The sequence below is a fragment of the Pieris rapae genome, chromosome 20 (assembly GCF_905147795.1).
Source record: "Pieris rapae chromosome 20, ilPieRapa1.1, whole genome shotgun sequence".
Lineage (NCBI taxonomy): Eukaryota > Metazoa > Arthropoda > Insecta > Lepidoptera > Pieridae > Pieris > Pieris rapae.
Genome location: NC_059528.1, coordinates 8623657 through 8648538, shown reverse-complemented (window position 1 = coordinate 8648538; position 24882 = coordinate 8623657). Strand labels below are relative to the sequence as shown.

The following is a 24882-nucleotide window of genomic DNA, read 5'->3' as shown; positions in this document are numbered from 1 at the left end:
AAAATAACAAGAAAATCTGAGCCCAAATTTTGTATTATAGCAGGTATGTGAGTTAATCTATAGAGGTAAAAGGTATGAAAGACATAGTAATAATAGACTCGAGGTTCTGAAGGTACCCACATGATGAGTGTAGAGCGCTCCTGCCCTAATAAGAGCGTGTGCTAGAGCTAATGCGTGATGCGGCGGGGCTCGCGTGTCAGCCGTAGCGTGGGCCAGTAAAACCCTTCGAGGGGGTAAGTTGCCTGCGCGACGCCAAACTGCCCCCCCACCACTTCCCGCTCCTGCACCCCCATACCTCTCTGTCCAGAATGAAGCTGAAAACACACGTTTATTACAATGGAATAGATATATTATATATTACGAATCAGTAAAAGTATAGCTTACTGTGGTGCGTAAGGTCAGCCAGCGGTGCAATAAGAGCAAGACATCGAGTGAGGTTTCTAGCGTCTCCGGCGGCAAGAGCGTGTGCAGCGGCTGCCCCGTATCCTGCGCCCCATACCCCTATACGGCTGCCGTCCACCATCTTGAGGTTATCGCGAAGGTATCTGCGTAATCACAAACAGTGTTCGTGTTATCGGTTTATTAATTTATTTAACAGCTGTAAATAATTCAAAATTCAATGTTCGTATAACTTTTTAGCCGTTAAACGAGACTTAAAATGTTTGTCATTTTAATAAGAAAAGGTAAATAAAACAATACTTACGACAAAACCGCGATTTGATCTTCTACGTCGACTGAAAGCAATTTTTGATATATCTCTGTTCGTAATTCTTCACCCTGAAATCCATAATAACAATTATTAAGCCTTTATTGCGATACCCAGGGTAATATATATAAACTTTTTTTAGGTAACATAATCTAACTTAATCAAATGCATAAGATGTGATTGTCAGACGGTATAACTGAAGTGAAACTTCTTTAGGGCATGAGGGTAAAATTATTACGGATCGTCACGAAGATGTGCGGCGTTTTTTCGAAGAAAAGGGTATGATGATCTTGGAAAAGGGAGATCGAGAAAATACACGCTTATTGCTTGATGTATTCTTTTAGTAGATATATATTAGAAGTTTTGTGCAGTAAACCCAGATAGATATACAAATACATGATGTGATCATATACTAGTACATGATCATATATTAAGCTATATTATTAGTAATAATTTCACTTCAGTTTCACTTCTGACATGTGTACTTTGTACACACTCTTTTTTTTATAAAATAAACAATATAGGTTTTGTTAACAAACTATAGATACTGATTAGATTGCCAATCAAATTATCTTTACACTTACTTTTACCTATAAACAGACGAAAGCATATTCTTTTTTTAAACATTACCATTAATTAGTAACATCAAATACTAAGGGTTTTTAAGTTGACTTAGTTCATATATGACTATATTTAATAAATCCATTGTTATTATGGAAATTATGATTTAACACATGTCTTAAAATGCAGTTATTACCTGACCAGCAGAGCCCCTTGCGTCAATTTGTGCAAATATGAAGTTCCGTGCTGCGGCGAGATACCAGCCCCATCCCATGCCCCAACGAGACGATACCAGCTGACCACCCGGTGATGCAGACCTATTGATGAATTGTGTTAATCAAGTAATTGCGAAAAAATTATATATGTTCAACCTTCACAACGAACGCCATTAATGCAGGCTGTTTGCCTGAGCTGGGAGATTGGTAGCATGACCATATTCTTTGCTTGTAGGACTAAAACAAATTGTTGGCGTATTACATTGATTTATAAACATAAAAAAGGTCATATGAAGTACATACACGTGTAAAACAAGAGGTAGCGGTAGGTCGTCGGTGTCTCTGAGCCCCGGTGGCAGCAAAAGGCGCACTCGTGCCTCTCTGTGAGTTTGCACCTGAAATATTCATAAAATCAATCTTATCTAAATATATATTGTCACGAAACTTGAACGTGATATACGCTTGGGAAGAAAGTCATGATAGAAAAATCTATTTGTATAAACTGTGATCACATAGGACGAGACAGTAAACGTAATGTACCTATTAGGACGGCACATTTGGACGAATGTCCAAAACGTAATGATTTATTACTACTCTTTTCTGGAAATATTATATATATGACCTTGGTGAAATTTATATATATTATAATCGCTCTTTATTTGTTTTAAATATTAAATAATTGAAACTATATATATAAAGTAATAAAATATGTTCACCTCCACTCTAAACACTTTGATGTGCGGAGAAGCAAGAGCAGCGACATGTTGTCGTAAAGGCTGTCCATCGTGAAGCACGGAGAGACGCGCGCCGCTCATCGAACACAGAAATATAGCTGGAGGGCCAGGACCGAGGCATTCCTGTAACATGATTTAAATACATTACTCCTCCAGAACTAAAGGGTCATAAAACTACTCATATGGTATATGAAATGTATTTTAAAATTATTTTTCAGTGAAATGTAAAACAATACGGAAATTTGTTCAACGGATGTTGTGAGGTTCTCTAGGGACTTATAATAATAACAATTTTGGAGACTAGCCTGTACATAATAGGAGAAGTTCCTGCTAAAGTACACTCTGTTGTAGAGACACTCCGTTGGCAGTGAATCATTTTCGTCGGCTACGTGGGGCAAGACGGTGGACGTGGGCCACGAAGGAAGTGACGATGTCACATTATCGTACTCCTGAAAAAACACAAATTAATATTGAAAGTCTTTTGAGGCCATCTTCTTTTAATATATATAGTAACTGAACAAGACAATGTGTTTTTTTAGCGTTCTCAAACAATGCCTATGCAATTGTTTATCCCTCTTAAAGTCAGAACTGATTAAGATGTCATGGATTATCACCGTGTGATCAGTGGTGGGTGATGAATCCTCATCAGGAAGGGTGTTGGGGCAGGTGAGGCAGCGGGGTGCGGGGGGCCATCCGTCTTTTGGCACGCGCACACGATAGACATGACGTTCGCCTGCACGCTCCACCGCTGTGCCTATCACGTATCTGTTGACGTTAATTAAGTTATTATTATCCCTAAACGTGCAAGATTACCGACCGTGAAACGTCAAACACTTATTACACACGTGGGTTTTGACACCACGATAAATGTTTTAATTTTATTTTGGTTAAAACAAAACAAACGTATAAGATAAAAAGTTAGAATATCATAGCCTGAAATGGAGGCAGTTGGTGCACTCTGCATTTGAGAGAGTAGTTGAGAGATGTTATAAGCGTGTGCCGTTTGTGTTAATTTCTGCAACCTCACGGTACCAAAACATGTAAGGCAGAATTAGTCGATTTCGTCGTTTGGTCGTCGATAATGAAATGTCTGTTGTTAGATGTTTCTGAAACTAAGCTTTCAAGCTGAACAGGTTTTTATTTCTAGGTGGAGTGTGTGTGGGGATTGTTATGTCTAATATGGTTTGCGATAGGACACATTAAGAATTCAATTTCTGTGCCTCATACTCTAAATATGCTCACAAATATCTCCGCTGTTCGTCCCATCCCACTAGTTGCGTGATTTCAAAGCTGCCTTGCGTCAATGTAGTTCTGGAGTCCTTTCCCAGCAATACAGCATGTCTCCATACGCCTCCGTGATCAGTGATGGGCATGGTTGTAAACACACCCCCTGGACCTCCGACTAAGGCTCCCCCGCCGCACCACCCGCACTCCTCATCCTCTGGATCCGCGCCCAGTCCCGACCATCGGGTTCCGTCTGTTTCGTCACGGTATATCTGAAAAAGTTGTGTACTACGTATGAGGAATCCAAACAAAGCAGTGAGTAAAATCTTTACTTATTGCTATTTCCCAAACAATTACTTTTGATTACTGAACTGTATTTTATTGATAAAAAGAGTAGTGGAGGTTACTTACATCCTGACAATTATAGTGTACGGCACTGCAAATTGTGATGATGGAGACGTTTTGCGGCCGGTTTAGAAGTACTACGCCGATCTGCCGCTCTGATACCCAGCTGCTCCATCTTATGTACCAATCTACAAGTATATAAATAATACAAGTACAAAATAATATGTATATATAACTTCTCTATTCTGACCGGTATTTTGTTTCCTGTATAACACACATAAAACTATATAATAAAATTAAGGTATGTCAATGTTAAAAAATAATAAACCAAATCTAAATTAACTGTTTGTGATAAAATATAGTTTTTAAATTTGATGAATGAATATAAAGTATACGTACTTCTGTCGACTTGTGGAGAAAATTGTATGGCGTGAGGAAAGAGGAACTTGGGCGTCTTCAGACTAACGACATAAATCGTCGCCACTGGATTGTTGGTGGTGACCTGAAAGTCACGTAACGTAGGAAACTCGAGATAAAAAAGATTGATTCACAAACAGGGAAACAGACTAAGAAATCTATCGGCACAAGCATGCCCTATTTCTATTGTAAATATTCCAAAAATATTTTTTATTTTATTTAATCTGTGTAATCTGTTTTGGCTTTGTGTATTGTAATTGTATTTTGTATAATAATATGTATTAAGTAGCTGTTAGATTACTTATAATTAAATAAAAAATATTTCAATGGTTTTACGTTGTTTAACGCTCACCTGCGGGTACCTAAGTGTCCTTATAGTAGGGTATGGTGGTGGCTCAGGCTGATCCAGGCCGTACCATGGGTACATGTACTGTGGCACTAGAGTGTCATTATAACTGACGTACATCAGGGTTTGACCATCTGGACTGAACCACAGGGCTCGGTCGAGGCGGAGCACTTCAGTTTCATACAGATAGTCAGGTACGCCATTGAAGAGTACACCTGGGACACCTGAAAAGTGGAAAAAGATCAAATGTCTTCTCATACCTATTTTACAGAGTTAAAACGAATTTTTTTCCAAACCATGAAAACGAAAATCTGCTAACGCCCTTTGATTTGAACATATGAAAATCCAATATATTTAAAAAGAATGGCTTCGCTGAAGCAATAACTTTCGCTTTCTCGGGATATCGTACAGTGCACGTACAAGGTCATGCTAAAATGAAAAGGTTTTCTTATTTGAATAAAGCCTCTTATCGTAAGGATTGGGACGAGGGCGGAATGTTTGTAATCGCCTAAATGTATTCTTAACATGTTTTTGTTGAAGGTATATTACGGTATTGGCGTAAAATAAACGATGCGAAACCAATATTACTTTTGGTTCAGCCTTCAATGAGAGGTTTTACACTGTTTACATAATAATATCAGACAAGCTGCTAAGTCTATACATTAAAAAAATGAAACTGAAACACGATATTCTGTGATTTTATTTAAAAATAAAACACAATAGGTATTAAATCTGTACTAGTTACGTACCATTGCTAGTGATTCGGCAAACTAGTGCCTTCAGTACTTTGGGCTTGTAATAAATGTCATTATCATGAACGAAGACCAAGCCTGACCCAACAGGGGCCCACTCCGCGTGTTGAAGCAGTGGTGCGGACCGATCATCCTCTATTGGTGAAACGGGAATTCGGTTCCTAAGAAATACAAATACAATCACTAAATCACACAATGATACCTACAAGAATGTTGATTTGGCTGTTTCTTTAATTATTTATTATTTACCATTTCTTCAAGTATTTATCCTGCATGACACATTATATTTAAATTTTATAAATAGACGGATAGTTCCTATCGTTGAGACATACCTATATCATAGATAATATATAACCTTGTTATAACATCGTAGACGTGATATCTGGCGAGCCTTGCGTGCCTCCATCCTGGTCGTACATCAGATATGAGGAGCACAAACTTTAGGTCCGCCGACACTTTGAAGTCTACGGCATTCAATTCTCTCTACATACAACAACAAAGAAAATAATTCATATTAAATGACAATAGTTACAACGTTTAATAATAATATGTACAATCATAGCCTTAACATTTAAACACGTTTCTATTTCAATCTTCATTTAGAGATCTGAGTACCCTTTTGGTAAAGGCTTCCTCCAAGCCCCGCCATTCCTCTGCACTGCCACTCTCTACACTGTCACACCTCCTGTTTTTTTTAATTTAGTCTTTCTAACTTTCTAATTGTCTACCTCTTTTTCGTTTGGTGTACCTTGGGCAGTTTAGTACTTCCCGAATAAGCACACACAAACACAAATAAATTGTAAAAAATGCTAAATGGTTAGTTAAATTAAATAGATTTTAGCAAAAAAAATTTTGAGATGGCAACCCTACAAGCGTCGTGTATGTGACCGAAATAAATCGAGGAGCAAAATGTGGAAATCAGTTTTATTGAGTGCACACTTTGCATACAGATTCTGTACTCACTGTGATACAGTAACGAGATAGAAAAATTTACATTATTTCCACAAATTATATGTTCTTGCTCATGAATTTTTATGAATACGAATTAAGTTGGACTTTTCTTAAATCTTAAAATTGATTAAAATATTCTCGATTAGGAATTATATGTATGTACCCATAATTTATCTTAAATATAGAAAGAAGCACGTTATAAATCGATTAGCCGCGTATTTTTCTCTCTTAACTCCAATATATTTTTAATCCAAAGTTTATTTTATCGTTAACCGGATCCGATTTAACAAGGTTTCATTTGAAAGCATCCAACAAACAATAAAGCTAGAGCCGTCTACATCCAGATAAATAGCCAATATTCTGTCAGCTGTAGACAGGGCTTTCGCTGTGTCGGAAATAAAGTATCCTTATTAATATAAGGATATTTATTGCACAGTAGTATAATAACTATTATACACACTGTGCAATTGATAATTATAAAAGTATATAATATATATAAAATATGAAGATTTTTTTTATTAAAAATACTGTATTAAGGTTTTTGTGTACATTTTATTTATTTGCTTATCAGTATTCTTCCAAGATCTAAATGATTACGTACACAAAAGCAAAATAATAAGAAATCTTGACATCTAATAAAGGGTACCAGAGTTTTTTTAGTTATATTTACTAGAATTCGTATGATTGTGGTATTGACTACATCTTTTGTATAGCTACAGTTATATCCAAATTAGTCTAACTAACCTAACCATATATATGAAAGCTGGCAATAGACAGCCCTATTGGACGCGCTGTAGCAAAAACTTCCGCGTCGAACAGATTGTTTTAATTTTTCTACTTTTTCGTGGAGAATGAACAATTTATTTCAACGGGCGCCAAAGCTGTGGAAATAAAACTTTCCAAAACGATTTTTCTTGAGTAAATTTTAATCCAACTGCCATTCAAAGCGCTTTAGTTTGTTGGAAATTTAAAATAATTATCAAATTTTTGAATGTTTCAGAACTCTGACTGATTGTCTTAAATTTTTTTAAAATCGTTCGCAATTCTGCGATCTTTATGTTTTTTACAAAAAATGTCTTGTTTAAATTTCTTAATAAAATATCTAAAATATTAAGAATGTGAAGAGTGAACGGAGGTCCTATTGCAACAATGTCAAGAAAATGATTCAGTAATTTTCTAATAATATTCAGCCTAATTTTTTTTTAAATTTTGTTAATTAATTAACAAAGAAGTTTCACTTCTGACATGTGATTTTGTACGCACGGAGATTTTATTCATAGTAGGCCCGTTTTGACAAGAAGTTGAATAGCCTCTGTCCGTGGGCGCCAGCAGTCTTTTTTATTATTGTGACGACGCGGACGTCCTCTTAATTAAGCTTCCGATGGCGGTAATTGCAAATGTACCAGGGAGCATTGACTTTCTTATAATGCAACAGAAGGAACTGGAGTGTACCTGTTGTAAATTAACGAACCATGTACACACATTTTAAGAATTGGAACCCTAAATAGATTCGGAAATAAGTGTGCAGCTGATTCCACATAGTGGTGGTGCGCGGCAGAACTGCCTTAAAAAATGCTCAGTTGTGGATCGACGGACGTCTAGGTGATACGGATGGTTATATGGATATTTGCTGACTTCCGATGATGAAACTCATTGTTGCATGTGTTAATCCGAACAACTGGTCTGAACACTCTCTAAAGGTATTCATAATCAATTATTAATACGGTAACTTGGAGCTTTAAATGCACCACTAAATTCACCCTAAGCGTTCAGTCATTAGGGACATCACGATTTCCCGCACGTGACGCCCCATTTGGCTTAATGCACTGTTACGTCGTCTAACTAGACATTAGCTGAATCATAATAATATTAAACTGTAATGACATTAACATAAGTGGTCAGCGCAAGGTGTTTGTGACAACTACTACGTCTAGTACGTACTTTTAAAATTTACTTTATATTTAGAGACGAAAGCCTGTAACAGAATAAAATACTGTAATATTGGTATTATATTGTTTTTTTATTTCTTTATACATGTGTCTTCACGAAGACATCATGGAATATTACGATCTAGCCTATTATAATTCTCTAGATCTAGAATTAGAATCTAGATTTTTTCATAAGGAAGTATCCAATAACACTACTTACAGTATTAAAGGGAAGTTCTCTGTTCTTCTGTTCTATATTTTCCCTTACTATTTAGCACTAAATATTAACGTACACTAACAGTAATTCCCTAGTTCAAATGGTTTTGTTTTTTTCAGTCTTCTCACTGGGCCCGTGGTTTCAAGGAGTTGAATAGCCTCGACATTTACGTGATGGTGGAGTCTGTGTTCATGGCGACGTCCTGTACATTAAGGTCCCGATGAATGTTGTAATTTCCAATGTACCAGGGAGTATGTGCGTATTATATGGTAATACATTTTTTAAATACTCAACACCCTAATTTATGTAACTCAATAAATCCCACAAACTTTAAAATCTTTGCTGTGTTAATCATTTGGTAACATTTTTTTCACTTCTTCGATACAAAGAGTTCCCTCTTGAGTTGTGTTCTGCGATATAGCGGGCTATTCTCTTGTGAGGAAGTTGCACGTACCTGGTTAGCGCTGCCCCTTCTTAAATACCCACGTTATTTTCACACATGTTTATCTGTTCTATAAAATATTTGATAAATGACTGTCGTCATTAACACGTGTAATGTTTGAAAGCAAATATAAAACAAAAATCTAACTAATTTCAAGTTTAGTTTGTAAGAAATTTTTAATTGTATTCGTAAGTTGATGTTGATATACATTGAAAACAAACAATTCAAATTTGATTAACAAAATAAGTGTTAGGCAGGTTTAGTTAATAAAAGACGTGCACGTGATGAATTCAAAAGGACTACAAATGGTTGGCAAGATATATTGGAGATCTCTATCATCGTTTAATATCCGCCTCTTTATTACATTGAGATCGAGAAAAATGGCGGCAGGTTGCCTTTTAAGATATTGCTTATTTACACTTATCGCATCTTTTGTCAGATTAGAGATACAACCTTTTTAAATGAAATCAGGTTTATTTATTTTTACATTTGGTTAGTTGATTATTTAGTATACAATAAAATAAGTAATGTCTATATATTTAAAATAAAGTAACAATCAAAAGTCAAAGATCGATGAATACAGAAAGTGGAGCAAGAAAGTACTGAACTGGTGCCTAAGGTACAATAAACGAAAAAGAGGAAGACGACTAGAGAGTGATTAGATCAAATAAAAGAAACAGCCGGTGCCAGAGAAAGTGGCACAGCTCAGACAGGAATGGCGGAACTTAGAGGACTTTGCCAAAAAGGGCACAGGTACACCTAAAAAGAATTATACAGATATATAAATTTGTTTAATAGTAAAAGTATCTAAAAGAAATAAAAGGTCATTATTATTATATGTAACTAGCGCTAAGATATTTACCACTTATATTCAAACTCAAACTCAAAAATATCTTTATTCATATAGGTAAACATGTACACTTATGAACGTCAAAAAAAACAAATAGAATTAATTGTAAATTTACATTTAAATCAGTTTGCAAGTCAAGGGCGTTGAGCGGGTTAGAAGAACTGGCAAGAAACTTTCCGCCACTCTTTTCAATCGCCAAGTTTTTAATATTCCGTAGTTATTACGAATATATTATGTAGCTTATGTCAAGATGTGTACAGTGCAATTAAAGTTATTTTTGCCAGCTTATATGTCTAAATACGAAAACAATCCCATTGACTTACGAATGTAGAATTGTTCATGAGAAGTCTCGTGGTAAAGTTTTTCACGTTGAACAGTGTGAGGCCACCCCATCGTGATCTGAATACTAACTCTGTGTCTGAAACAAAAAATATAAAAATAAAAATAAAGAAAGTCCATTGGTGACGGGGTTCGAACCTACAATGTCAGGGATGAAAGTTACATGCGGAAGCGGCTAGGCCAACACTGCTATATATTAAATGTTTTTAATTCAAACAAAACTTCTGACATCAAACGTCAGTCATCTTAAAAATCTACTGTCAGAATTACATCCCAGTGATACTAACTACTAACCTATCAGATATTTAATGACTTTAAACAAACAAAAGTTTTCAATTAGAAGTTTCGAAAGTTTAATAACGTTTCCCAGTCAAGTCGGTTGTGAAGGCTCGCAAACTGTTGGTATATCAACGTCGTGTGTTCACGTTCAATCAATCACTCGCTTTGAATTAGGCTGGTTATACACGAACTATAATACTTTTATTTATTATATGATGATATCATTATTTTACTATAGCAGTGTTAATGTAATAGTTAGTTCTAAGTCGGTTATTTTCAGTCGTAAGATTTACAAACACAAAAGAAACTTTCATCAAAGTTCGATGTGCATCTGTTACAAAAGCAAAAGTATTCAGACCGGTTCGCAGAAATTATGAAAAGAACAGGAAGAGAAGGTTCTGTCCGTGTTTTTTTTACTTATTATATGTACAGTCAAGTAGGAGCTTTCTAAATCTCGGAATTACATAAAACATTAAACTAAGATAAGATCGATACAATCAGAAAGGTCAGAAGAATCGTGTAACACAAACGCAAATTTTCTTCTAAATAACAAATAATCAAATGAAACGTTTGCTATAGTTCACAAAAGGATACTTTTTAGATATATTTATGTCACTTCTATGCATAAAACCTAAAAATTCCTTTTTGTATGCAGCCTAAAACTACCCCAAAAGTCGTATATAACCGACGAAGCGGGAGTGGCAGCATGCTAATTGAGATTTAACGAATTTTTCTATCGCCTAATGGAGAAAGATTGCATGTAGCCACACTACAAGGTTAAAACATTCAAATGTCGAAACATGAATAATGCTTATTTAATGTTTATAATACACAAAAACCTTTTATCGACACATATTAACGCGGTAACAAATCATTTGACATTAACACTGATGTTGTAGCAGCTTTATGTCGTCGTATCGTAGCGCAGCTGCTACGCTGTAGCAGTTACAAATCTTATTTTTATAATAGCATCTATCGCGTAGCTTCCCAGTTTAATCAGGTAAGTGTTCGCTTGAAGATCACAAGATATACAGACATTGAAGACGAACAGTGAGATCTATTTTTAAATTTTACCGAATTTTCATTTGATGGATAAAGCAATGGAAGGTATAGCGGTGGTATAATTCATCATATATATTTAGGAAATAGAAAACTTTTATAGGAATTTGTAATGTTGCATTGATTTGTATTTCAAGATTGTGAAAAATATATTATTTTAACGTGAAGATGTAAAAGATTGATATTGAGAAATAAAAGATATATTTTTTTGTATTACTAACGATAAATCGACGAGATTCGAATATTTTATCTGGCCTATCTTATATTTTTGATATTTCAACAATTTAATGTGAATGTGCTCTCTATGTGTGCGGCTTATACGCATAGAGAGGAATGTCAAACGCTTATCGTTCTTATGAAATTAAAAAAAACTATAGTAAGATATGATATTTTTAGATATTCTCGATCACGTATTTCGTAGAATAATATAAGGTGGTAATGTTGAAACTATTATATATTTGTTCTTTATATAATAAGTGTAAACATATAGTTAAAATCATACACTGAAATTGCGATAACAGCTGTTGCATGTGTTAATAGCGCTGATGAGTGATACATAACTCATGACAAAGGCTCGTTGTAATGATTGTCGATTGAACCCGTCTGTTAATGTTACCATTCATCAAGGACGGCTTTGATTTAACGGTTCAACGACGTTTACAATGGTGCACTGGCAACATTGATTTATTACCCACCGCTACACTACTAATACTACGGTTTAAAGTGGTTTCTAAAAAGTTGGCTTTCATGATAAATGGGTTTGCATCAGATTTATAAGTTGCCTCTTAAAAGCGAAACTTTGAAATAGCGGACAAAGAATTTTTCAGATTATAAAAAAAATCTTAATATAAAATAATAGTTATGCAATTAGTTACGTATATATTTTACTTAATAATTAATTAGAAGCGCTAACCAAATGTTAGCAATTATCTTACACTTATAGAAATTAAATTGTAAAACGTCAGTTTAGTAATAAGCAATTTAGTTTTTCATACACTCATAAACTGTAAAATAACATTATCAGTTTCCGTTAATGTCCAATAGGTCGACTAAACTTATATTCTGTATAGCAGTTAGTAACATAAATGTCATTTAAATCTAAGAACCCTTCAACAAGTCAAGTTAGTTTTTTGTTAGTCTAGCGTCGCAACCCCTAATTTTATGTAAGTTAAAAATTCAAGTTTCAATTGATTTAAGCCAGTTGACACCCAGCTTCAGGCAAAGAGGTTCATTTAACATGTATTTGAACATCCTTTCAAACATCTGCCAACGGATTTCATTCACTATCACTACACTATTAATTTTTAATTAAATAAATACAAAAATATTCTACTACTCTGCGGTCTCAAAGTAGATTTTAGTTTGTCTTCGGTAAGCACGATATTCACACAAAAGAGAGACGTACAAAATGGTTAACGTTATATCATTAAAAGCGGTGAAGCAAACAATGGAAGTATCGAGAAATAACAATAATAATTTATTTACAAGAATATCGTACAAAAATGTTTTGGTGGTATAATCGATAGTTCACGTCTTCTGCCACACATAATGGCGTGCAAACTTGTCTTAAAAGGAAAGCTTAATGGCATAAACTGGAGCAGACTTATACCCAAGAATCCAGCCCTGAACCTCTTACCCAACTGATATTATTTACTGTTAATACAACAGTTAAATTTTTTTTGTTGTGTTATATCTATCTTATATAGTAATACTTTTTTTAAAATTATGAATTAAATAAGTTGTAAGGCAGTGTTATCATATGTCATTACTAGGTTATCTATATTACGCATAAAAGTTGGTTAAATCATAAAAACGATAGAATAATATCACTTTTATGTAAAAAACAACTTACTTTATTTGAAAACATCTACACAATCTCATTTCATCAAACGGGGTCAAATAGCAGGCCGTTTTATCTTAATCTTCCATATACTTTAGTAGAATCTAGATAAACATAGTTATGTTGCGACTAACGAATAGCTTTTGAAATAAAACTCGTAGTATAGAAAATTGTTACTAATTATTTCATTACGATTAGTAATATTGAATATTGAATATTTGAACTTACGGATATAATTTGTAAATGTGACGAATACTTAAATAATCCTAATCCTTGGGCAATCCCAAGGCAATCCCATTTGAACTGGAGGAAATCAATATTTCTTCCAGTTCAAACAATTTGTATGACTCAAACCTTATCGATTAAAAAGAGTAGCGGAAAGTTTCTTGCCAGTTCTTCTTGCCCGCTCTACGCCCTTAACTTGCTAACTGGTTGTAAATGTAAATATACACTAAATTTAATTTTCTTTTGACTTTCATAAGTGTACTTGTCTATATGAATAAAGATATTTTGAGATTGAGTTTGAGTTATATCATAAGACCACACAATGCATCAAATTATCAGGCAATCTAAGCAATCGTCCGTTTAGTGATAACATTAAAAATAATGCGGGCCCACTGTAAGACGGCCCCATTACCACCCCAGCTTACGAGATTACACAGATTAAAAGCCAAGATTAAAATCATCTTGAAATGAAATCGAAATAATACGTTTGGATTACGCTACGGCCATATAACTGCATGCTGCTCCGTAATTTCATTACGTTTAAGTATTTCAGTATTTATGCCTTATTCAAATTAATATATTTAATTTTTTTATTGTTTGGAATAGTCGTAAATATACACACGAAGTATTTCCAAATTAATTCATCTTAGGGTCCTTCAATAAAAGAGCGTACTTATACTTAGAAGGCCAGCAACACACTCGCAAGACACTGGCATTGTGAATGTCCATGGGCACTCCGCTTGCCCCCGTTCTATATTATAAAACACACATAATTTTATAATTTCTCCCTTTCTTGCTTAATCTTGAAAGATGCCTGAAAACTTAAAGCGTAGATAATATTAAGAAAAAGAAACACTTTCTCTGTACCGCTATTTAGCGAGCCGCAGCAAAACATAAATATGTACTATATTCATCCATGTGCAGCCTTGTCGGCAGAAGAAGACGTTCCAGCTAGTCTTTTATTGCACCTTTTTTTATTTATATTCTCCCAATTGATGACAACCCAAGCTCACTTATATAAAAAAATACAGGTTGGCAAAATCTGCGAAACGTGAACAACAGAATGTAGCATTTTAAATAAATGAGGCAATTACGGCTTGTACTCGTAGTAGACTTGAAATCTTCAAGTTGTATTGATCAATATTTCCTTTGGTTGAGTCCGATAGACTCTATATAATATTCTACTTTGCATTCGCAATCAAATAGCCAAGGTTCTTAGAAATATGGTTTGTTGGATATTGAAATCAGTTTTATTGTACACTACTAGGAACTACGTAATGAATTAGTTGCTTTAGTTTTTAGTCAATGCTATATTTCTGACTTTCCATAATTGTTCTTTATTTTAAACTTTATGTTAAAATAATAAGCCCTGAGTAAACAACTCTTAGGATATGGAGAGAATTAGTTTTATTTAGAAATGGAATAATAAGAGAGGTTAATCTGACAATGATGATAGTTTACAATACGAACAAATATTCACTATTAAATTATAAAATTGAGAGTTATGTAAGCTAACATTAGTTAAGTTACATATATATATTGTAGCTAATAATTAGAAACAGAAAACAAAAAAAAAATCATCGCACACTAACAATATTTTTGAACAGATCCATACAATAACCGACAACATCCACCAAAGTTAATCACGTTACTAATAATAAATATAATTAACTAAAAGCTAATCAAAATAATAATGCAACTAGCATAACTCGAGCAAAGCAAAGAATCAAGTAAATCCAATGCGAGGATTGGCCCAGTTAAAATATTATGGATCGCCCTCATCAACATTTATAAATACATATAAAAATATGTATTGCAAACATGTTAGTTAGGATTTAACATTGGTATATTAAATATAATATATATTCCGATAGTATAAACTCAAGAGACCGATTACTTAAAGCAATTACGCGGTATATAACCGGGCCGGCTACCCCGCTATTAATTTTACGCGAGTCGTTTGACCCGGGTAAGACCCCCATCCGGGCATAGACACGTCTCATACGGTTCTATTGCAATAAAGGGCAATTTGGAAACTTTTGTAAAATTTAAAAGTATTGTAACTATAATGTTGACGTTTACATACGCAAAATCGTAACAGTCACATTTAGGTTTTATTCAAACATCGAAAGCAGATAAAAAGATGTAATTTCCTGACAGTCAAAGTGTACATTAGTGGGATTACTGTCAATGAATCAATGGCCTAAAAGCGGATGCTGGCGTGAGGCCAGATACGACTGCGGTACTGAAGCCTGCGATGATGTAATTCCGGTTATAGATTGTTTTTTTTTTCTAGAAATATTCTAAAGAAGAATATGGAATAAGCATTATTATTATAGTATTCACGCCTATGATATTAATGCTTATTCTAACTGAGAGAAAGAAGACTGGAATTTGAATTCCAGTCTTTCTCTCAGTCGGTGTTATTTTTTTAATTCAATAATAACTTAATCACATGTCAATTTGTTACGGCATATGTTACAAACTCTTCCATCTAAAATATAAGCAAGATAAAATAAGTGTTTATTTACAATTGCTAAAACAGTATCGTATTGCAATAAACATTAGGAAGTACTATGGTATGGATAAAGTTTCAGGTTTTTGAGTATCTTTCTCTCGATAATAGTTGGTTTATTGCCATACAGTTTTGAGACTTCGTACGTAAACTGGTCTCACACGACAACATTGTTATATGTTGATGTGATATACAACTTTTTCTTGGATTTACTTACATATATTACAATAAATATCTTCAGTTTATCTTCTGCTCTTAATATTTTCATAATGTTACCTATCTTAATATTGGTGAAAAATATTCCTTTTGTTTTTATTTTATCACTGACATTAAAGCCTGTATCGTTTTAACAAAAGCAAAGTTATATTATTTTATATACCAAACACGTTCAGACACTAGAGTCGTAAAGGTATAGAATTTTCGTTGAATTTTTATTCGAATAATAAGCAATATTTAGGAACCAATACAGTAACGGAATCGACAATAGCGAAATTCCGATACGTGCCAACTGTTACCAGATTCAGTGAGGCAGACCGCCGCCATTTTGCTGACCGATACCCAGGCAAATATATATTTCCAATAACTTAAATATGGTTTAAGTTAACAATAAGCAAATTAAATAATTAAATTGTATATATCTTAAAAAAACTGTGAATCCCATATGCGAAAAACACAGTGCATTTTGACACTCAGAAGTCACTGTTAGTGTTTCGCTGAATGTGCTCTCAAACAAATCTTCTAGCCCCTACTGCTAAGAAATAATTTGCCGAATTATCACTCGAAATGAAATCTGGCTCAGTTTGAGGGGTTAGTGCTGCAAACTGCTTATCGTGTGTTTCCGTAATCCGTTCCGTTCTATGTATAAACAACAAATTAAATAGTTATGGTTAATATAAAAATATAGCCAAACTTGTACTTGTACTTTTAGTTGTTCCTATCTGTAAATAGTTTTAGTGGTGTAGGGAACCTACAGCTGTATAAATGGTAACACGAGTACTGAACCGCAAACTGTGGGAAGAACCACGTGACGAACTATTGTGTACAACATCACAGCCGGTTAGTGGTCGGTATACAGGCTTCCGATTTCCTACATTAAAGAAAATGCGTCTTCAAAGCCTACTTATGCGGAATGTGTTGTTTCCAACATTTAAGTTCAAAGTTACGTCGTCGTTCAACGCCAGCATTATTTAAACAGTTAAGTTAAACTTATTCAAATATTCGATAAGTCTTCAGAAGTAAATTTTACCTTGTTGGATAAGTATGAGTATATAAATGCAGCCTCGGTCAAAACAATACAGTGGTTCGACAGTTACGACAAGGATTTTCATATCTTCATTAAAACTTAAACATTATAATAAAATATACAGATTTTACAATTTCTTTAACCTTAATTTAAAATAATATTTAAACAAATTTAAAATTTTTGGTTTCTGTGGCAGTACACCTAACGCTGGCAGCATTTCCTCACTGTATTGCGATACTTATTCGTATCAGGCGCCAATTTAGATATATATTTATATTTTCGTATTATATTCCACGGGAAGACCGCTTTGCTAGACTTAAAGAGAATTTTCAGTTTAATTTGCACTTACTTTTATTCAAATTGGTTTAGTAAATATATGGTTTAATTTTAAACCGTCGTATTATTTGCCGGAAAGACTTTGTAGGAATGAATAAGACCATAGAAATAAAAATGTATTTATTAACTTTCAAGGATAAAACGGTTTTTAAACGAAAATCGGTCTTTCAAACGTAAATTACATACCCTCTCCTATATACAGTCCTGAACTTGGATTAAATAATATAACAACGTGAACACGGGTAGGCTTTTGTTGAAAAACAATCGCGAACTTTGCAAAGATTCAACAATTGAGGTCTGACGGGCTATTGGCTCGGAAAATTGGTGAATTCCTAAACAAAAAGTCCTAAACTTTTGCTTCATCTATAGAAAAGAAAATAGCTTTTTTCGTTTTGAAATTCATGTTTTTTCCATCCTTCTGTTCAGTATATTATTATAATCCTATCAGGAAAGGGAAATATTACACTTCACACAATCGTCTTTCAAGAAATTTTATATAAATTAAGTTTATTAACATTAAAATTTATTATTAAAATTATATAAATTAAGAACAAAGATTTGTCTCAGATTGTCAAAGATCAGCTGGAGGCATGGTGAAATGGGAGGACGCATTTACATTCTCGTGGGAACAACACGCAAATACATAGTAGAAATAACTGACATGAATTCAAGTAAGTCACTATAAGTAGCACCCGTTCACGAGTATGACGCATGGCCAGCCATCGACCCTCATATCTTAGGGAGAGAGACAACCCAGCGCATGGACGCCGCCACAAGCATGACATTTATGCGAGCATCACCTTGAAATGTGAACTTGGCTACATAAGAAAATTTTAATTATACTGAAATAAAACTATACCACATGGAACACTTGCGAACCTTCTGGCAATGTGAGTTTCCATGGGCGGTATCGAAATAAAATTAAAAACTTTAAACGGATATAGACGCGAATCGACATTTGTTACGTAACTTGACGTTTCCAGTTTCAGCAATCGTTGTCAGCTAGATTATCAGCAGAAAATATTTACTTGCTATTTGAAAAAAAAGTTACTAAATTCATCCCTGAAATTCACTGTTACATTGAATAATTTCTCGAACAAAAGGCTTAAGAACAGCCTTTTTTCGCTCAAAACGTCAATCACTTTACAGCAAACTGAGTTTTTTGATGTCGATTTCGTGTTTGTGGCTTAGAAATATATTCGAACCAATTTCGGAAACTACCCGCCGGCCGCATTATTCATTCTGTCAGTCCATCTGTCTGTCCGTATGTCTATTTTGAATATTACTACACTTTTAAATTTATTCCTCGCCCAATGTTATTTTATATGCATAAAACGGTTTTTTGTATATCTATATATACAAGTTGAACATGATTTCGCATTTTAAGCTACCTTCATGTATTTAAAAATTATATTTTTACTTTTACGTCATCTAAGAAACAGCTCTGTTATAAATGGCTTCTCCTGCTGTTTCGTAACGGCCGCCTGCCAAACGCTGTAAAAGCAATGCACTTTTGACAAAATACCCGTTCGTTTTTAGAAAAATGTTGCATTCTTTGGGGTACTTTTGATACCTGAAGTTACATTGGTTAATCGAAATACTTCTACAAATTGCTTGTCTACGGGTGTGGTGTGTGTGTCTATACTTTATAGATATAGACAAATACTTATAGGCTATACCCGTGGGATTTCTACAATACAATATTTGTATAAAACACAGTTATCGAAATATTCAGTGTCAAACATTGCACATGTACGGTTTCTTTATTGGATTAACTATCTATCTTTAATGGAATACAAACTATACTGTCTAATTATGTCTTCTTTTTATAAAAAAATGGTTGTCTCCAAAGTCGGATTACGGTCAATAATACTTTATTTTATATAATACGAAGGAGGAGATAATTGAAAAGAAACTTGTTAATTCAAATAATGGAGTGGGACAGAGATAAATGCCTGACAAGCTAAACGCTTAGGCCTCTCTATCGGTAATGCCGCGCTCTCGCTTGCACGCTCGGCTCAGGCGTAACATGACAAGAGTCATGCTTCTTCGAGCGTGCAGCCAGCGGTCATCCATTTATAAGACGTCATCACGTCAAAAACTTCTATGAAATAAATATAATGAAGGCTTTTAATTTTGCAATAATACGGTTTTTCATAAAATTCGACTAACATACATAAAGGTTCTGGAAAAAGTAAATTTCCCAAATCCATTGAGACTCAGCGAACCCAAAAATGATGAATACGAACAGGGTTGAATATCTCACATAAATTATTGCTATAATTTGTGTTAAAAGATTTTCACTTTGTTGGAAGGCGACGACTTATCTGATAGAAATAGATGTTAAACCTTTCTTTAAATAACAGCGTTATTGAAATTGATTAAACTATAAAAATCCGTAAATTGCATTCGCATTTGAATTGTAAAGATTGGTTAAATAATAGTTTTGGAATCTATATTTATGATTAGTAGCATTAAAAGTGGTGAGGATATAAATTTGATGCATGGAGTGTATCTATTTTACCCAGTTATGTGCCTAACTTTGTTTGTCTTGGGTATGTATGGTGGGATACAAAAAGATCAAGCAAAGGAGGAACCTTACTATCACAATAGAATATAAGAGATATATAATTTACCCAAAGAAGCGCCATTTACGCGTGTCTTGCGCATACTGAATATTATTGCAAGTGAGATGAGATGAGATGGCTGAATTCACAAGAATTGCGTTATTAATTATTGGTTAAGAAAAACCAAAAAAGAAAATAAAAAGGTTTAGAATTTTTAAGGTTTTGTTTATATGTTGGTTCTTAGTTTCATTTTTATATTAATAAGTATTAATTTACTGTAAAAATATCCTTTTCATTTGCTTGTACTACATTTCATAAATTTGTAAATTCCATTCTTAGATTGTCATATTGTATATTTTCTTAGGATTTCATCTTCCTAGTTAAATCCGCTACAAAAGCGAGTATCATCTAGTTTTCACGAGCAAACAACTAGGCTCTCATAATACTCTGTTGAGTCCGTTTGAAGTTAAAATGAAAAATGGCTTAATGAAAAATGAATTGTGGACTGAAGCCGTTCGGGACAAAATTTCATTATTTTATTAAAAAAATTAATTCAATGCAAATTCTCATATTTTAATTATGAAAACTTTTTGTTTGTGAATTACAGCTCATTGGTGAAGATATTTTATTCATCCCAAGCCCAGGTTTGAGCCCTGGCAGACATGGATTTTTCTTTCCATGCTCAGTTGAAACTTCTCTCGTAAGGATGAAAGGAAAACCGAGATTTTAAACATTAAGAATAAAGAAAAACTAGACTAATGGGTAATAATGCACTCAATTACATCCATCGCTTATTTCTAAGCAAAGGCACCGGCACCTGTTAGTGTAAAAAGTGAAAGTTGTGAAAAGTCGAAAAGTCACGAAGTAACACTTGAAGATAATAAGTTATCGGAAATGAAGAAACTTTCGGCACGTTTTGGGAATTTATTACTTTACTCGATATTATAATGAACCTAAGTTTTGATTTTGTGTAAAGTCTTTATAAGAAATGGCCCAAATGTTAAATTTATATTACTACTAGCAGCCCGTCCCAGCTTCGCATGGGTGGACATATTTATTTTTTTGTAGATATTGGTAGAATGTTCTTTAATATTACAGATCATTTTTGTTCTATCATCAATCGTTTTCGCAGCGATCACAGAGATTTTATATGATGAGATGATTTTATAGGCATTTTTTACGACTTGAGTAACATTCTTGTAATTTTAGTGAGGATTCTTTTTTTCTTGCAATTAAAATAGCCTATATTAAAAAGTGATAATGTAGCATTAAAATGGTGAAAGAATTTTTAAAATTGTTTCAGTAATTTTTAACCTAATTAGTAATAAACATACTTATATACAAATCAGGAAAGATTTGTATATAAGTATGTTTTTATGATATTAATATATTAGTATAGATTTGAATAACTTATACTAAAAATGCTTATCTTTATGTGCCAATATTTTTAAAAATTTTCTTTCCTAACCGAAGTTAATCTCATTGTCAAATCCTTTTCTGTAGAAAATCCATGAAGATTCTGTATATAGAATCACAAAGACACTGCTTCAAAGCCAATAATTCCCCTAATGAAAGATAACTCCATCGTTTTTTAACAAAGATGTTTTCACGAGTAATTTTCACATTGTCACTACTACAAAATCAATTCCAAACCGAAAATAAACCTTATTTCATTCAAATAAAGTATAACTTCCTTTACTAGAATTAAACAAAATACAATTTGAAAATGTACCTTATCGCCATTACAATAGAGAAGTTTTGTGTTGCTGAAAAATGAATCGTAACGCATAGGTAATACAGTTTAGCATCGCTCGATGTTCCTGGTTTGCTCAATGCCTTTGAGACCAGGGCTTGAAAGTTATCTCAGGTCTGAGAAGTAACTCGAGTGCTAAGCGATTTTCCTAGACTGAGCAATACACAACTCACAATAGAAATATTCGTTTTGAAATGAAATGTCTGTCGTACTTTACAGAACCTTCAAGTGTTTAAGTTTTAAAAGACCGCAACGCATTCGCGACCCACCGGCCAGTAAGTATCTGTCAGTCATCGCAACTAATACTTTTTCTCGTGACAGACGATAAAATGTGTCAAAACCGTTTACGATGATTTTGTTTAAAACAACATACCGGTTATATTGACGAAAAATCAAAGGCGGATGATGATATGAGTAGTTCCTTTGACGTCGTTTTATTAGATTTTGACTGTATTTGGCAAACTAAAGTATATTAGAATCACAAAACTAGTTTAAACAACTTATATACCTTCAACAATGGGTAATTACAGTAATTGTGAGAATAACAAACTCTACACCAAGTTATTTCCGTGAATAGCGCACACCTTTGGGACCAATTCCTACTTAATAGCTTCAAGTTGTACAGTGTATTATTTCTATGTCATTTTAAGTACAACTAGACTCAAAAACAACCAATGTATTAAATGATTATGATTATATTATATGAGATACGTTGGTATCATGTATGTTTTTTATTGAAATAAATTACAAGGCTACGTTTTTAAATTGTATTGCATAGTACGCGGATTATGTAACATATACATTCCACCGGAGCCCTTCCACAGGAAGGCCCCCTCCAAGTATCTTGTGCCCTTTGGCAAGTTTCGATTTTTCTTTTTACCTTCTCTGTATAAAATAAAATAAAATTAAAATAAAATACGTTTATTTTGGAACATAAGATCTTCTAGGTATCACTTATTCCACGTCAATCAATTCCTTGTAGGCATCCCTACTCATCGGCAAAGACAGAGGGTGTAGGCCGAGAGAAAAAGCCGGCGTAAAAAACTCTCGGTACTCTTTTAAAAAAGCAAATCATCAAACAATATTTAAAACAAATATATCAAATTAATTAGAGGCAGCCTGCCCAGCACTAGTCCCAGGCCCTTTTATCAACTAGATAATCAATAACTTTATAGTAAGCCTTTTTACACAGCTTTTCTTTAATACATTTCTTAAATTTATTAAAAGGCAGAGATAAAAGAGCCTCTGGGATTTTATTAAAGAAGAGTATCCCTTTCCCCAAAAAAGAATTACTAACTTTACATAGTCTAGTACGGGGAAATTGCAGCCTGCGTTTGTTCCGAGTATTGACATTGTGCGTATGTTCTAATCTAGTATATTTATCACTATTTTTGTATACAAACATAATATTTTCATAAATATATATATTGCGAGGGAAAGGTAAGTATATTAATTTCCTTGAATTTATCTCTGAGAGATTCCCTACATTTTAAATTATAGATTGCACGAATAGCCCTCTTCTGCAGAATGAAAACAGATTCGACATCAGCAGCGTGACCCCATAACAATAAGCCATAAGTCATTAAGCTGTGAAAGTAACTAAAATAAACAAGTTTAGCTGTATCGACATCAGTCAGTGAGCGAATTTTTTTAACCGCGTAAGTTGCAGAACTAAGTCTCTTCGCCAATCCGTTGATATGAGGGGACCACTGAAGTTTTGAATCCAAGGTGATCCCAAGAAATACAGTTGTATCATCCAGATTCAATTCCTCATTATTTATTATTGGTCTAGTACCCATAACCCTCGCATTTCTTGCACAAAATTTAATGCATTTCGTTTTTTTAGCATTAAGCAGAAGGTTATTCATACTAAACCAATGGACAATCGAAGAGAGAGCGTTGTTCACATCGTCAAAATTGGTTATTTGTCTTTTGATTTTAAAAATCAAGGACGTATCATCTGCAAACAAAACTATCTGATGTTTTTTCTCTACCATGAAAGGTAGATCATTTATGTAAACAAGAAAGAGGAAAGGGCCAAGAATTGAGCCCTGTGGTACCCCCATATCCACTGCCGACCCAGAGGACCTCTTACCATTCACTTCGACCTTCTGAGTTCTACCATGTACGTACGAAGTCAGAAGATTCAGTGCGGTATTCTTGATGCCATAGTGGCGGAGTTTCCCGATTAAGGTCTCGTGTTGGACACAATCAAATGCTTTGGATAAGTCGCAGAAAACACCTAAGGCGTCATGCGACTCCTCCCAAGCCTTAACTATATATCTATATAACTCAACGCCGGCATCGGCTGTCGAGCGACCCTTGGTAAAACCGAACTGATTATTGTGTAATAATTTGTTTGCGTTAAAATGACTTACAAGTTGATTTAATATAGTTTTTTCAAAGATTTTACTGCAGGTAGGTAGTACGGAAATAGGTCTAAAGTTACTGGGGTCGGACATATTACCTGCTTTAAATAAAGGAATTACTTTACTATGTTTCATAAGATCGGGAAACTCCCCACTTTCGATACAATTGTTGAAAATTATAGCTAGATGGGGGGCAATTATATCAATTATGCTACTAATTATTTTTACAGAAATACCCCAAAGATCGGTAGTGTTCTTAATATCAATAGTTCTAAATATTCTAACTATATCGTCGGCACCAATGGGTCGGAATGTAAAACTGACCTTGCACTCGTTTAAATTATCTATCTCTTCGTTAGATTTGATTATAGTGTTACCGACACATAGTTCGATGTCACGATTGCGATCTTTGACTCTTCCAGTTTCACTATCAATTATCTTCCAAGTCATTTTAGTTTTATTTGTACTATTTTCAATCTTGTTTTTTATATATAAGGACTTGGCCGCGTAACAAACTTTTTTAAATAATTTAGAATAATTTCTAACATAGAGAGTAAATTCTTCATTATGATTTTATGACTTTTCAGCGTAAAGGTCAAACAACCTATGTAACGTATGTCTAATTTTATTTTCCCTAGGTGCATCTTTGATGTAAGGAAATGTAAACAA

The 24882-nt window shown here is 33.9% G+C and overlaps 1 protein-coding gene across 2 annotated transcripts in view; it reads right to left on the bottom strand.

Annotated features, from left to right (window-relative positions):
* The window catches only part of LOC110994106 (inactive dipeptidyl peptidase 10), a 229690-nt gene that overhangs the window by 2513 nt on the left and 202295 nt on the right, over nucleotides 1-24882 (bottom strand). For both annotated transcript variants that reach the window (XM_045632689.1, XM_045632688.1), the window contains exons 4-18: nucleotides 10012-10106; nucleotides 5656-5783; nucleotides 5298-5461; nucleotides 4555-4772; nucleotides 4185-4287; nucleotides 3852-3973; nucleotides 3459-3712; nucleotides 2831-2981; nucleotides 2522-2665; nucleotides 2199-2339; nucleotides 1786-1877; nucleotides 1464-1584; nucleotides 704-777; nucleotides 385-545; nucleotides 121-314 (exon numbers count right to left, since the gene is read on the bottom strand). In XM_045632689.1, the coding sequence (XP_045488645.1) occupies nucleotides 121-314; nucleotides 385-545; nucleotides 704-777; nucleotides 1464-1584; nucleotides 1786-1877; nucleotides 2199-2339; nucleotides 2522-2665; nucleotides 2831-2981; nucleotides 3459-3712; nucleotides 3852-3973; nucleotides 4185-4287; nucleotides 4555-4772; nucleotides 5298-5461; nucleotides 5656-5783; nucleotides 10012-10106 (2162 nt within the window). The remainder of the gene's footprint in view (nucleotides 1-120; nucleotides 315-384; nucleotides 546-703; nucleotides 778-1463; nucleotides 1585-1785; nucleotides 1878-2198; nucleotides 2340-2521; nucleotides 2666-2830; nucleotides 2982-3458; nucleotides 3713-3851; nucleotides 3974-4184; nucleotides 4288-4554; nucleotides 4773-5297; nucleotides 5462-5655; nucleotides 5784-10011; nucleotides 10107-24882) is intronic.